At 41.3% G+C, this 13,592-nt stretch overlaps 1 protein-coding gene and 1 long non-coding RNA gene across 3 annotated transcripts in view; both read right to left on the bottom strand.

The window, feature by feature from the left end:
- The window catches only part of Lpin (phosphatidate phosphatase LPIN), a 15,148-nt gene extending 1,591 nt beyond the window's left edge, over positions 1–13,557 (bottom strand). The window contains exons 1-8 of one of the 2 annotated variants that reach the window (XR_011156805.1): positions 13,416–13,557; positions 4,430–5,598; positions 4,142–4,378; positions 3,948–4,056; positions 3,666–3,885; positions 3,396–3,609; positions 3,213–3,334; positions 2,655–3,158 (exon numbers count right to left, since the gene is read on the bottom strand). Coding sequence is in view for 1 of the 2 variants with exons in the window: in XM_069038213.1 (XP_068894314.1) it covers positions 2,655–3,158; positions 3,213–3,334; positions 3,396–3,609; positions 3,666–3,885; positions 3,948–4,056; positions 4,142–4,378; positions 4,430–5,468 (2,445 nt within the window). In the remaining variant the exon portion in view is untranslated. The remainder of the gene's footprint in view (positions 1–2,654; positions 3,159–3,212; positions 3,335–3,395; positions 3,610–3,665; positions 3,886–3,947; positions 4,057–4,141; positions 4,379–4,429; positions 5,599–13,415) is intronic. The other variant, XM_069038213.1, reaches the window with a different exon arrangement.
- On the bottom strand, positions 1,096–2,648 carry LOC138123478 (uncharacterized). The gene is made up of 2 exons (XR_011156808.1): positions 2,070–2,648; positions 1,096–2,017 (listed from the first exon to the last, which is right to left on the bottom strand). It is a non-coding gene; the product is annotated as an uncharacterized lncRNA (long non-coding RNA).
- Positions 13,558–13,592: the final 35 nt, after the last annotated feature.

Below are 13,592 nucleotides of genomic sequence, written 5' to 3'. Positions count from 1 at the left end.
ATTTTGAAAATGCATGAAACTCTTTTTAAGAAAAGAAAATTACTAAAAAGAATTAGGGAAACGCATATAAGACAACATGTGAATTATAACATATGGTTCAATACTTATAATGAAACTCATTTTTTTGAATTGTTTAGAATGCAGAAAGCAACCTTTTATAAGTTATTACATATTATAATTTTAAACGATCAGACACGACTCATACAGAAGAGGTATAGGGGAGGAAATCATGTTATTCCGCCAGAAAAAGGTTTACTTGCATTTCTCTGGTACATGTCCAAACAAGATACTCTGTTATCTATTGCTGATCGTTTTAATTTAGTTCCTTCAACAGTAATGCACTTAGTCAATGCCTTTCTTTACGTACTGTTACAATTAAAGGGAAAGTATATATTTTGGCCCAAAACACAAGATGAATACCAAGTTATTTGTAATGGTTTTACAAATTACCCCAACGTTGTAGGGGCCGTTGATGGCACACACATCAAAATAAAAGTACCTGCTAATCAGCACGATAGTTACGTAAATAGATACCAAAGTCATTCCATCAACTGTATGGGTATTTGTACTGCGAATAAAATTTTCACCTATGTTTTTGTTGGATACCCAGGTTCTGTGCATGACTCCAGAGTTTTTTCAAATTCATCGTTGGTGCAACATATAGAACAATTTGGGAAGCACAAATATTTCCCAATGGAAGAATACCACTTAATAGGAGAGCGCATTTCCACTAAGATCCTGGTTAATCACTCCTTATTCGCGGAGAAATAATTTGATTAGAAGGAAAAAACATCATAATTTTTGTCTAAGCGGAGACAGAGTTTGTATTGAAAATACTTTTGGCATTTTGAAAGGGAGATGGGCACGACTGCAGTATATCAATACATATTCTGTCAGTAAGGCGATTGAAATCAGTACAGTAGCATGTGTGCTCCATAATTTCTGTTATTTAAATAACGATGAGTGGCAGTATGACATATATGAAGACATGTTGAATGAAGAAGAATATGTCAACAATAACAGAGAAGAATTTCGACTAGGAAATGAAAAAAGGAACAATATAGCAATGAATTTGGCAAACTAATCAATAGAATATTTTACTGACAAAAATATATTTAACCAAATTATAAACTCTCAACAATAATAAATGAAAATGTTATTCTGTTAAAAATCTTAAAAACAAAAAACAAACAAAACTTTTACTTTTAACTTTACTCTGAATCTGACGAAGAGGTCCTCTTTCTTTTTTGTTTTATTAAACGTTCAAATTGGTCTAATAAACGTTCTCTTTGTTCCGTTTGCTTCAGTAGTATATTTTCAAATGATGAAAACTGTTTCTGTCTTTGTTCTTTATCTTCAGCATGTTGTTGTTTTAACAGGTTTATTAGGTTATTAGTACTAGCTGGTCTAACAGTCTTGTGCGTTGAAAACCTATTTTTAATCCTAACATTTTTGTCAACAATCTCAAGGTTTACTTCTTCATTTTCACTTTCTTCAGTATTGTCATTTGTTACCTCTAACGTATCTTGAAGATTTTTAGGATTGGATTTATCTTTATGGCCTAAAATGCCGTGCATTTCATTGAAAAATGGAGGTGCTTCTCTTTTTTCTTCTCCTGTTTGTTTTACATGTTGAATGTGTTTTAAATATTGTTTTTGCAGGTTGGCAAACTTTTGCCTTAATTTTTCAACAGCCTCTTTACCTTCCCCAACGTTGAAGCCGCTATCTGCCATTTCTTTTGCAATTTTTTTCCACAACTGACTTTTTATATGTTTTTTATCATCAAAATCTGTTGCATATTTGTCTCGAAGGTTTAGAAACAGAAGTGTAGCTTCCTGGTCAGTTGCATTTGGGCGTTTTGAACACCATATATTGCACTTCTCTGATACATCATTATCGTTTCTAAAGCTGGTGGAACAAGAATCAGATGTAGAACATGAAGGTGAGACTGATGCTTCTGTATCTTGAGATTGAATTTTTAATATATTTTGTAAATATTGTTGAGCTTGAGCGGGATCTATGAAAGATATGCTTTTTAAAGTCAAACATTAAAATACCTACAACAGTACCATTCAGAAGAATATTTGCTGTGTTTAAATCCCCATTAAGTATTATATCTTCTCCCTTATTATTTAAGGAAATTTCAACCAACTCGATGCTCTCAGACATTTTCAAAGGACACCACAAAATTCGTCACAACAATCGTTCACTTCAGTTCACTTAGAGCATAACCTCAATCAACTTCACTTACCCACGTTGCGACCAAGGTTACTCAAATCCCTAACACAGGTTACTAGTATGACGTAATTTATGACGTCATGATCATTTCCCCTCAAATACCGTTGCACGCAAAAACGAGGTGGTTACAGTAACCGACTTACCGATAGATCAACGCGAACTCGCGAAAAAACGCTTCAATTAAATATGCAGCCAGAAACCAAAATTGATTGTGCAACAAAAAACATCCATCACTTAGCGAGAAACAACTGTTACAAGGAATTCGCTGCCTTACGGTTACGATATCTTTTGTTTGTCACCAGAAACTACACAGCCTCCAACCTAACCAAATTTATGGCAACCTAGTAATGAATATCCCTAGATCATAGGGAGTAATTTATTTTTGACAAGATTATACGTCGTTTTGGCGCACTTACGTTGATCCTGTTCCCGTAGCCCGCGTAGAACGGATTCGAGTCTGGCGGGAAGAGAGCTTTGATGTCGCTCATGCACGAAATCTTGAACTGTTCCGGCTTCTTCTCGATCACCTCACGATGGAATGCCGTGATCAGCGACGTCGGATTGAGCAGGATCGGGCCGTCGGGCATGGTCAAGTTGCCCTGCTTGATCGACTTGAGGTACTCCCTCGTTATCCTCGCCTGACCGATCGCCCTAGCGCTCAGATAGAGCAGCTTGTAACCGTTGTCCTTGATCTTGTTGAAGAGCTGGGCCACGCCGGATTGGGCCCAGTCTTTGCCCACGATGGGCAAGATGTGACCCAGCACGTCGGACCGCGTGATGGTACCGTCGATGTCCGAGATGACGATCTTGTCGTCCGACCGCCACTTGTACAGGTGGCAGGTGCACCTGGTGGTGCCTTGGTACGCCGTCGTCACGCTGAACACCACCTCGTTCATGCCGTCGCGGAGGTTCAACAACGCCTGCAACACCCCCAAATTAGTCTCCCCTCTTCCGCACTGACCACCACCGCTTACGATCTGCTTCGAGCTCAGACGCAGGGTCTTCTTGCACTTCTCCGGCAGCTGACACGTCTTGGGTATGTCGATGGAGCACTCCTTGCTCTCCGTTTCGGTACGCATGGGGATTTTTTGCACCACTGCCAACACCGACAACGTATCATTACCCTGTCGCGGTTTCCTCCGGCGAATAATTTTTACCTGAGATTTCTGACGAGATTATCTGCTCGTCGCCCATATCTATGGCGGTATCCTTGGCCTCGACGACGGTTTTGGCTTCCGTCGCCGGCGTCGTCTCCCTGGACGTCTTCGGCCTCCTCCAGTGCCACCACGACGTCTTCGGCTCTTGTTTCGAGTCTTTGTCCTGAGAGTGAGCGCTGGGCATGTGGAGGCTGCACAGCTGGTCTATCGACGACTGTAAAATCACACATTTAACACCAACACTCGGACCACGCGTCGTGGAAAAATCACCTGGAGCAGGGGTCTGTTGAATACCAAGATGCTCGAAATGATGGGGGCGGCGACCTTCCAGTTGTAGTACTTCCCCCGGACGCTCACCACCAGGTTGGGATCTTCCAGCAGCATCGGATTGTTGCAGAAGTCGCTGAAGGTGACTATGTGTTCTTCGAAACGGCCGCTCTCCGGCTCCGGATCCCACCCGCAAAGAGACATGGCCACTTCGTTGCGCCCTCTGCCGACAAAGAAAACAGAATAACTCGAGGACTACCGGCGTGACGTGACAAGCGAACTCACCCTTTGATGTGCTCGTCGAAATCGGAATCGATCGATTTGCAACCCTCCGCGCTGTTAGGACTCTGAGCCAGCGACGGACCATTTCCTGATTCACAATCCATGTCGGCATCTAAATTTTTACACGACATTGACACTTAATACGTAACTAAAGGAAAAAAAGCGTGCGCTACGCTACGGAAGCGAACATCGCTAACCTGTCTTGTTTTTGGTCTTGGTGAAATAGAGTGCTGCGACTTCGGGGCTGGCGCTGCTGATCTCCGACAAGTAGATGCCGTCGTTCTTGGCGTGCGACTTCTTCATGAAGGAGAAGACGTTGCTGATGGCGAACTGGTCGCTCTTGGAGTTGGCCTGTTCGCTGATGGGCGAGCTGGCCTGGGAGACGATCGGGAAGCCGCCCCATTCCCAACTCTGTCCGTTGTCCTTGCTCTCCCCTGAAACACGCAGTTTGAAGACCCGGGGAACCTCGCCGACACTGCGACTACCTTTGCGATTCTTGACCTCGAATTCCGAGTCCGACTGGACGGCCTCGACTTGGATCGGAGAGTCCGTCCTCGAGTCCACCACGTTCGACGTCAACTCGGTGTCGCTGAAGAAATGGAAGTCCGGATCGATGATCTTGCGATTGTTGTTCGTCCCCGCGTCTTGATTCTGCAACTCTTTCAGCTCCGGCTCGGACGAGTTGCTCTCGATGGAGCTGGGATCCGTCGTCACCGAGTCGTTCTTCTCCGGCTCGACCGAGATCTGATTGACGCTGGACGACTTCCTCGGCGCGTTTTTCTTTTTGGTTTTCCGTCGCTTCTTCTTGCTGCTCCTGCTCTCGCCGCTGTGATCATCCTTTCCCGGACTGACGTCTTCGATTTTGGGGGCGGCGCACTCCGACCGGATCGGCTCCATATCGAGGCTGTCCATCTTGAAGATGGTGTCCGAGATGTCGTTGTCCCTGCTCAGGTCCTCGACGCTCTCCTTCGTGGTGCTGTGCACCGACCGGGTCATCTCCTCGGCCGAGTTCTCGCCGATTCCGAGGTTCCCCAATCCGAATTGGCGCTGGAGGAACTCCCGCTCGCGGTCCTTCTTGTTCTCGTTGTCGGCAGTGTTGCGCCGCCTTGTGTAATCGTTCACCTCGTTCTCGAAGTTGGGACGCTCGCCGCAGCTGCGTCGGCGGCCCTGCGACGTGAAGATGTTCTCGAATTGCGACACGGGAATCGGCGAGGTGGCCAGGTGTTCGGGGATCTCGTTCTCGTCGTCCTCGAGCTCCTCCACGAAGAAGGCCTCACCGCTCTCGCCCAGCTTCATGTGGATGTCCTGGGGCTCGCCGTTGATCTCGATATCCACCACCTTCTCTCTGCTCCTGAGCACCCCCAGCTTGCCGAATCGGACATGAAAGGGCGAACAGTTGTAAGTGCCGTCCTTCTGCTGGACCACGATGACGTCGATGGCTCCGGTCAGCGTGGCCGTGTTGATCTCGTTGTAGAAGTCTTTGAAGTTGCTGATGAAGCGTCCAATGTAGTTCATAGAATACATCTTGATATTTTTGCGACTCTCGACCACACTTGACAACTTCGAATAATACAATGAGCGCGAAAACAAAACGGTCGTATTTTTATACGAGCTGTTGTTATCCTGGCGCGCGCGTCCTGCGCTGTCACAAAATCTAAAACAAAAACGTTCCGATCACAAGAGATAAAATGACGTGACGCATTCGCGACGATGCAATCGACTTTCTTTCGTAATCGACCCGGTCGAGAGAAAGTCTCGTGCATCGCGAGGATCCCTGTGCGGTATCGATTTAACAACAATGAGAGTTTAAACGATCACGCAAGGTGCCCTTCGGTCGTTCGGCCCGAGGTAAAAGTGCTCGAACAAAGTCCCATCCACAAATCTTTTGTCTCGTCGATAACGCGACCGCTTCCTGATATCGGTCGCATTGTAAACGAAGTCGTCTCAACAGCCAACTGTCAATGACACTTCCGCAAATTCAGAACAAAAAACGAACGCCATTTGGGTCGCATCGTGATCGGTAAAACGCTCAAAACGATCTCGACATGTGCTTTTACGTAACGACTCGGCACCGGCAGATAATAATTGAAGCAGAGATAGCTTGCTTTTAATAATAAATATTTGTGGGACGATTTTATTTATTGTTTATTTTCAGATTTCACAAGGTCGGGGTTAAATGTGGATAATGCGTCAACTTCAAACGTATTTATTATGTATTTTCGCACTTTTAAAACACCGTGAGGATAAGTTGCGAGCCGATATCGGTGCAATGTTTACAAAACCTTTGTGACGTCACTAGAATGACATTCACAACGAACGCGAATCATTGCAAAATCGATAAAATTCCTTCGAACGTGGTGTGGTAGTTTCCTTGACTTAGAAAAAATGGAAAAATTGTGCAAATTAGCGACATTATCGGCTTGGTTACCGTGAGTGAACAGCCGCGATTAACACATTAACGAAACGAACAAAGTACAAGTCGCTGCTCATTAATTTTATCCTTCATTTACAAATGAGTAAAATAAAGGCATTATGTGACATTTTATTTAATTTATTATTATGTATTTCATTAGATAATTAGTTCACGCATCAAAGATCCACCGACACCACAACACAATTACAGTCCTTTTTTTTAAATCAGCTGTCAAAGTGTTGTCAAGTTGGTATGAGCAATCGAAAGTGCATTGCACAATATAGGTTGGCAACGTCGAGCCGTGCAAGGTCATCGGCGCTGTCATTGCGCATAACTGTCATTTGCGTTTGCGTTGAAAAATTAACGCACAAAATTTGAAAAGGTGCCTTCGTAGTACACAGAGATTGAAAAAATGGCCTTGATTCGGTACTGCGAAGAGTTGAAACGTAACAACCCTGAATTGAGTAAAAAGGCGATTTGTGAGAAAGGTTCAAACATATTCAATGTATCGTATTAAATACCTATTTTCTAAATTCTCATTTATTTCCGTAAATACTTTTCTAAAATAGATAATAGGACGTCTGCAATCATATGTGATGGCTTTAAAACGACAAAATGTATTCAACCCCGAAAAAATTAATGTATTCTTCATTGTTTCAACTGCAACTGTGTTTCATTACAAAAAATCGTTGTTTTCCAAAGTCCACTTCAATGTACCAACGAAAGTACATGCTCTACAAAATACTCTTTAAATACAAGTATGTACCCACATAATAGTATATTATATATTGAGGGAGAGAAATGCATGATTTTTCCTAAGATGCAGTTTGTAGCCAGAGGGCGAAGCCCGAGGGCTACAAAGCACCGAGGGAAAAATGAGCATTCTCTCCAGAAGTATATACACTATTTTTTTCACGGTAGGGAGTAGAAACAGCACAAAAATCTCAAATTTTAAGAATAAAAAAATGATGACAAATGTGTTGTCATCTTTCGATGAATTTAATGGAATTAGTAGTTGCCTTGACAACACAATTAGATTTTTGTCACAACAGTCAAAAAAAATGAAAACTCCCATTAGATTTTTGTCACAACTGTCAAAAAAATGAAAACTCCCTAGGGAGCAAGTATTTGCAAATATTTGCTCCCTAGGGAGAAAATGCTCTACTTCTGTCACGATGTTGACATCCGGAAAGTTGATTTCTACTCCCGATCGTGAAAAAACCTACATTTCATTGAAACCTTTAACACTGACTACGTTCGACATTTCACTTACGTTAGACAGACTGACAGACATAACCTCAATTTAACGTGGGGGGAATTGTTATACAGTTGGTCGGAAAGTACAGGTTTTAGGGTAACACAGTCTGGTCTTTTACAAAGTTTTGACACTGACAGCTGATTTTAAAAAAATAGACTTACGTCCTTTTGGAAGTGGACGCGGCACGTGGCAACGCTCTTGAATTTACTCTAAGGGTGGGTAAAATGTTTCCAAGTTCATTCCAGATCAGAAATGACGAAGCTCAAATTGAAAAGTTACAACGGGACACACAACTTCTTCGCCGGCCACCCATCCAAATGTTGACCGCATCCGATGTTGCCTAACTTCACCGATCGAATAATGTTTTGCTTTCAAAATAGTTCGGCCGCTGTATTATTTTTATTTCTCTTATCATAACTACATATCGCAAAGATACGATACGGCAGTTACGTCGATTTTGTATTTATCGCTTGATCGTAAAAGTTTTTTTTCTGCCCGCTACACAAAAAAACAGAAGCTTCTTTATTATTTTACTTCAAATTGCGATAAGAACAGTCAGTGTGGAATCAGCTGCACCCTCTGTCTCAAATATGTATGTCAACTTCCGTTCCTCTGGTTGTGACAACGGAAATATGTCAAACACAGACAAAAATGTAAACAACCAACAAAGAAATCACGCATTTCATACTTTACGCATTTTGTGTAATTCAGTGTTGCGTTGGCTTTTTATTAAGATTCCTCTTTCGACGATACTAGGTATATAGTAGAAAACTAGTTCCAATACTAGTGAGGAACTATCGCTCAATTGACCAGAAATATTTGAAAAATAATTTAGAAATATATTTCTGTTGTTTCTTTACTATTCATGTTTTCTCTTACTCAATTTTGAACAAAATGTGATGTTGTTTACGTTACTGTCATTGTCTTTACTAAACGTGACATATTTTGAGGGTGAAGAGATGTCTAAACATGGTCCGCCCTTTGTGCAAAGCTACTACTACGCCACTGGAATTCGATCGACTTGATGCAATTTCAAAAAAGAAAATGTGAAAACACTTCTCGCCTTGACATTTCTCACTCCACGTGTTATTGACACTTGACAAAAACAACAAAACCGAGCCAAAAAATATTGCAGATGAGAAATAGGTAATAAAAAAATGACTTCCACGACATCCTTTGAATCTTTATCAAATTAGGTGTTTACTTGTCGAGCCTGTTGCTTAATTCCCACTTAATAAAACCTGAGGCAAACGCCAATTACCGCCTTTTTTATCGTCAACATTAACAAGCTCCACGTGCCGATCGAGACGCATTTAAACTCGACAAACATCAAGTACCTATTCTAAAAAGTCAGATTTACGCAGATCGTAGTTAACGCGCGCACCTCTTATCATCTCGATTAAATTTATTTTTATCCGTCACAAAAAATACGTAATTCTCGAAATTTAAGTGTGTCCACGCGCCGCAGCTTTTGTTTTCGGTCCTTGAGCCTGTTTGTTTTGCGAAGCGCGGACACACCTCCCGTAAACATAGTCAATGGGGGGACACGTGTTCTCTGGTGTCATTCTTCGCACCCAATAGGAGCATGGGGATACCTTATCGTACGATGCGCTGCGTCACAGTTTTCCTCTTACTTGGATGTGGCGCGATCGCGGCTGACCCGATTGATTCGTATCAAACGTTGAGGATGTTGTGCTCTTTGCTGCCAAATGCAACAAATTCCTTCGGGAAATGAATTGGGCGAGGTCGCGTCGGCGCCAGGAGAGGCGCTCGTGCGGGAAAATCGGGGTGTCTGTTGCGTTTGTTTTTGGGCGAGTGGCCTTGGCGAATTTCTACTACTATACATTGTTTTGTTTACGTTCAATTGTCACCCGACAAACATGCCGGATTGAAACGCTTATTTTTATTTATATCGCTTGTGAAAACAACTTTAATTTGTGTCATATTACTCCACGTGGATTTTAATTTATTTTTAACAAATTCTCGATCGTACAACAGTTTTGCTTTTACGCTCCCCAGTTAATTGACGTGTCAAGGTACAAAAAAAAACAAACACTTTTATTGAAACTGTATTTGTTTATACTTCATTAAAATACACGAGCATGTTCAAACAATTTCAGTTTTCCCTTGGCTTAACATTAATGCAAAAGTAAATTCGTATTATCTGAGCGGCAACTCTCTACATTTCAGAAACAGTAATAAATCATATTAGGTATTTAATTAACTGACTTTCATACAAGCAACCTCGTTGTAAATTCAAATAAAAATTGAGGGACGCAAAATAATTCAGAAAGAATAAAAACAGCATTCATTGGCCACCGATGAGCGTCGTTTTTCATTTTTATTTGTTAAGTAAAGGTTTCAACGACACTAGCATTACAGTTGATGTAATAAAATGAGAAAAAAATACGTGATTAATAAATCATCACATTTCTTTTTCTTGGATGTGACAAATGGAAAGCTACAACCCCTCGGACCACGATGATCTTCCAAATTTCTTTTTCTATAGTCAATGCAAAAAATAGAAAATCCGGTTTACGTTTGACATGGTCTGGAGTTCGTCAGGGTTGAATACAATGTCCCGCTCTTTTTAGTTTTCGTTAGTCATTTCCAATCCGCGAATATTTACGCCTACGTTGATGACGGCCACCTGTTTCGGGCATCTGATCCAAATACCATTCAGCTGACAGAAACAATTTATTTTAAATGTTTTCTTTTACTTTCTCCGTACAAAACCTAGAGCATCCAAAAAGCTCTAAATTGCTATGGATAATAAATTGAACAAATCATAATTGTATTACATAGTAATACCTCAGGTGCTGTTGATGCTTTCAGGCACATCTTTTTATCGTTACAGAAAGTTCCACCTAAGATCTGACATTCATAAATTAATTAAATTTGCGAGATGATAATTAGTATTTTCTCTTTCGCACTTAATGCAATGAATGCACAAACTAATGCAAATTAAATGCTTGAGTTGAACGACGATAATAATTAGTCTTTTTATTCTATCTAGGGAAACATTTGTTTAAAAAACTCCTAATATGGTCGTGTTCGATTAGAATCAAAAAAACCTCACAATCAGCTTTCGTTACTTTGTGATAGCACAAATAAGATAAAAACTACCATGTAACCGCGAACTATAAATATGTACACTAAATTTGTTAAATTTATAATAAATATAATTTTGAAAATAACCATATTTTATTATTTTCTTTAACTAAAAATAAACCCTTACATTAATATTTACATTAACATTTATTACACCAACATGTGTTTTGACAACAATTTCTGCTGTTAACTACTTGTTATTAAAATTTGTTTTTTTATCATCCAATTTACATAATGTGCAACGTACGTATTTTGAAACTAAATAAAAATATGTTCGCAATGACGTTTCCTCATTTATCATTAATATTAATTGAAATCAAAGCAATTCTTCTGTGAAGTCGAATCTGGTGCGCCAGTTACAGTTTCTTTATACGTACAAGTATTGCCCAATCTGTCAGTTGGGACACGTAATAAATATTTTTGGTTGCCAAATTATCGCTTTCGAGAATTTGCAATTTGAAACAGTTGACATATTCAAGGAAAAAAATGCGGAAAACGTCCAACATCATTAAATCGCTCTAAAAACAGTAAAAAATCTGTGCTGGCACCGAACCTCAAAAACACAAATTCCCCCTTGATGACTGTCCTCAATATTATGATGTACAACATCTATAATAAGCAATAAGCTCTCCGATATCAAATAACGCCGATGCAAAAACAAACCAACAAGTTTAAAATAAAAAGAAAAGCGCGTGTTACCTATTCTTCCGTTCGGGATTCGGCGCGTGTCAAGTGAGTAACGGCAACTTTGACCTTCCCACCTAACGAAAATAACGTCCTGCCGATGCACAAATCTGCTAATAAAATTACGTAACGAAAACCATTCGGTATACTTTCACTCCAGCGAGAGAGAGAAAAATCGAGGCCGCCTCCGATCCGGTCCGTCGCATTTTCAAACCGACACGCTTCACTCGCCGCCCCCGGAATTATCTAACCGCCGAGAGTCGCGCACGCGACCTTGGCCGAAAATCGCGTCTGCTGGACGAGCTGCGATTTTCGTTTCCGAAACCTGGTCGCAACTTTTTTGGAACGGCCGCGGCCGGAAACGTGAATTGGTTTTTCGAGGGAGCGCTGCCAATAATGACGTTTCGGAAGGGCCAACAGTAGAGGAAACGGTGCGAGGCGGGCGACTTGGCAACAAGGAAGGAGGCGGTGGCGGCGACACGCACGCGGAAAAAGCCAAATCGTTTGGATGACCGAGCGTTTTTCTAGTATTTCTATGGATTCTTGGTGTGCTGCGGCTTTTTGCAGATTTCGACGAGGTCGCGTTACGTTGAGGGCAAAGTCGGAGTGTCCGGTCAAGTTCAAGGTTCGCAGGTTTGGATTTTCACTTTTTTCGGTGGGAAATCGAGAAGAGACAAATAAAATCCACCTCGCTAAACCTCCGTCAGTACGGTGATTTCTTAATTTACTATTTTATTGCTCAAGACTCTGTATTTATTACACAACACTCAATTATGTAATCGACAGCCGTACACCAAACAAATAAACACTTCCCTCGAACAATAATGACTTTTTTGCGACAGAAAGTCTTACTGGATTTCAATTGGAATTTCTCCTGATCGAACAACTGCAAATTAAATTCATTCCAACAAAGATTTGTTTGAGATAGCTGATCAAAATACCGTCATATCTTTTTCTATTTTTAATAAACATTATCTAGAGAAACTCCTCAAAACAAAATAAATCAATTTGCTTCATTTTTGCATCCAATACACGGTATCTTAAATCGCACGAAGAAATTAAGCAATTTGCCTTCCAATTTACAAGTTAATTTAACGGATTCCTAATTCCTCACTTCTGGGTCAATTCTCTTTCTACCGCTCCGAGCGTGATCATCTTGTACATTCCAGTTCACCGCTAGAATTACAATTAATTTTGCACTTTCCACGCATTTAACCCAACAGTCCCTAACATCTGGAAACAACACAATTAGTGTTGCATTACTGCAAACGTCGACTTTGACTTTCTCGTTTCGATAAGAAACAATCTCCGGATCGATGACGCAAATTCAGATTCGCTACAAATAAAACAAAGATAATTGGCATCAGATGGGGGCACACGATGGCACCACTGGAGTGTTATTTATGGTTAATTTATCGTCAAAGGTAAACAACCTTCCGTCAATGTTTTTCCGCGTTTCTCGTGCAAATCGAGCCCCCTGCTGACGCATTCTTTGTCCCCCAGCTCGATAGCATTGCGCTCGTGACAAGACCGAACAATTTGGCTGAAATATAGGCCGAACGACAATTTGGCAATTTTTCAAAACGTGTGGAGGTTTTCACCAAGTACAAGGCCGTTGGGTGGTGATGCCCACTTTTCGCATATGTAATAACAAATAGATGACCCCGTCCGTCTGAGTGAGTAATCGATTCTGCATAGGAACACCACTGCAAAATAAAAAATCGTTAACGGCCACTGCTGGTCAAGTGACTCATTTAACAATCCTTTGTCTCGCACTCTCGCCGGCTTTTGATAACGATCCAAAGGTTAATGGTGTTGTTACATTTGAAAACGTAGATCGGTGGTGTCGTCGATTGAACCAAAACGCAGCGATTTCAGTGCAATTTGTTTAAATTATGTTAGTTATTGATTGGTCAGCTGACAGCCCCTTGTCTCGCCAGTCGCGGTGGTGACAACGCACAAGAATCGTCGAAATGTACGCAACACGCCAAATCGACACACTTACCTGAGCTAATTCAATCTCAACGATATATTTTCTTTCGAATAGCACAAAAACACGCAGCGGTTTACTACACACACCTCTAACGACGACTAGAAACTGACAGATAAGTTATTGACAAGTGGAACTTGTTCAAATATAAAAGCAGTGGGGACAACCTCTAGAAAAACCCTAGACGATGAC

This window comes from Tenebrio molitor, chromosome 2 (genome assembly GCF_963966145.1).
Source record: "Tenebrio molitor chromosome 2, icTenMoli1.1, whole genome shotgun sequence".
Lineage (NCBI taxonomy): Eukaryota > Metazoa > Arthropoda > Insecta > Coleoptera > Tenebrionidae > Tenebrio > Tenebrio molitor.
This window is presented reverse-complemented; position numbering and strand designations above follow the sequence as displayed.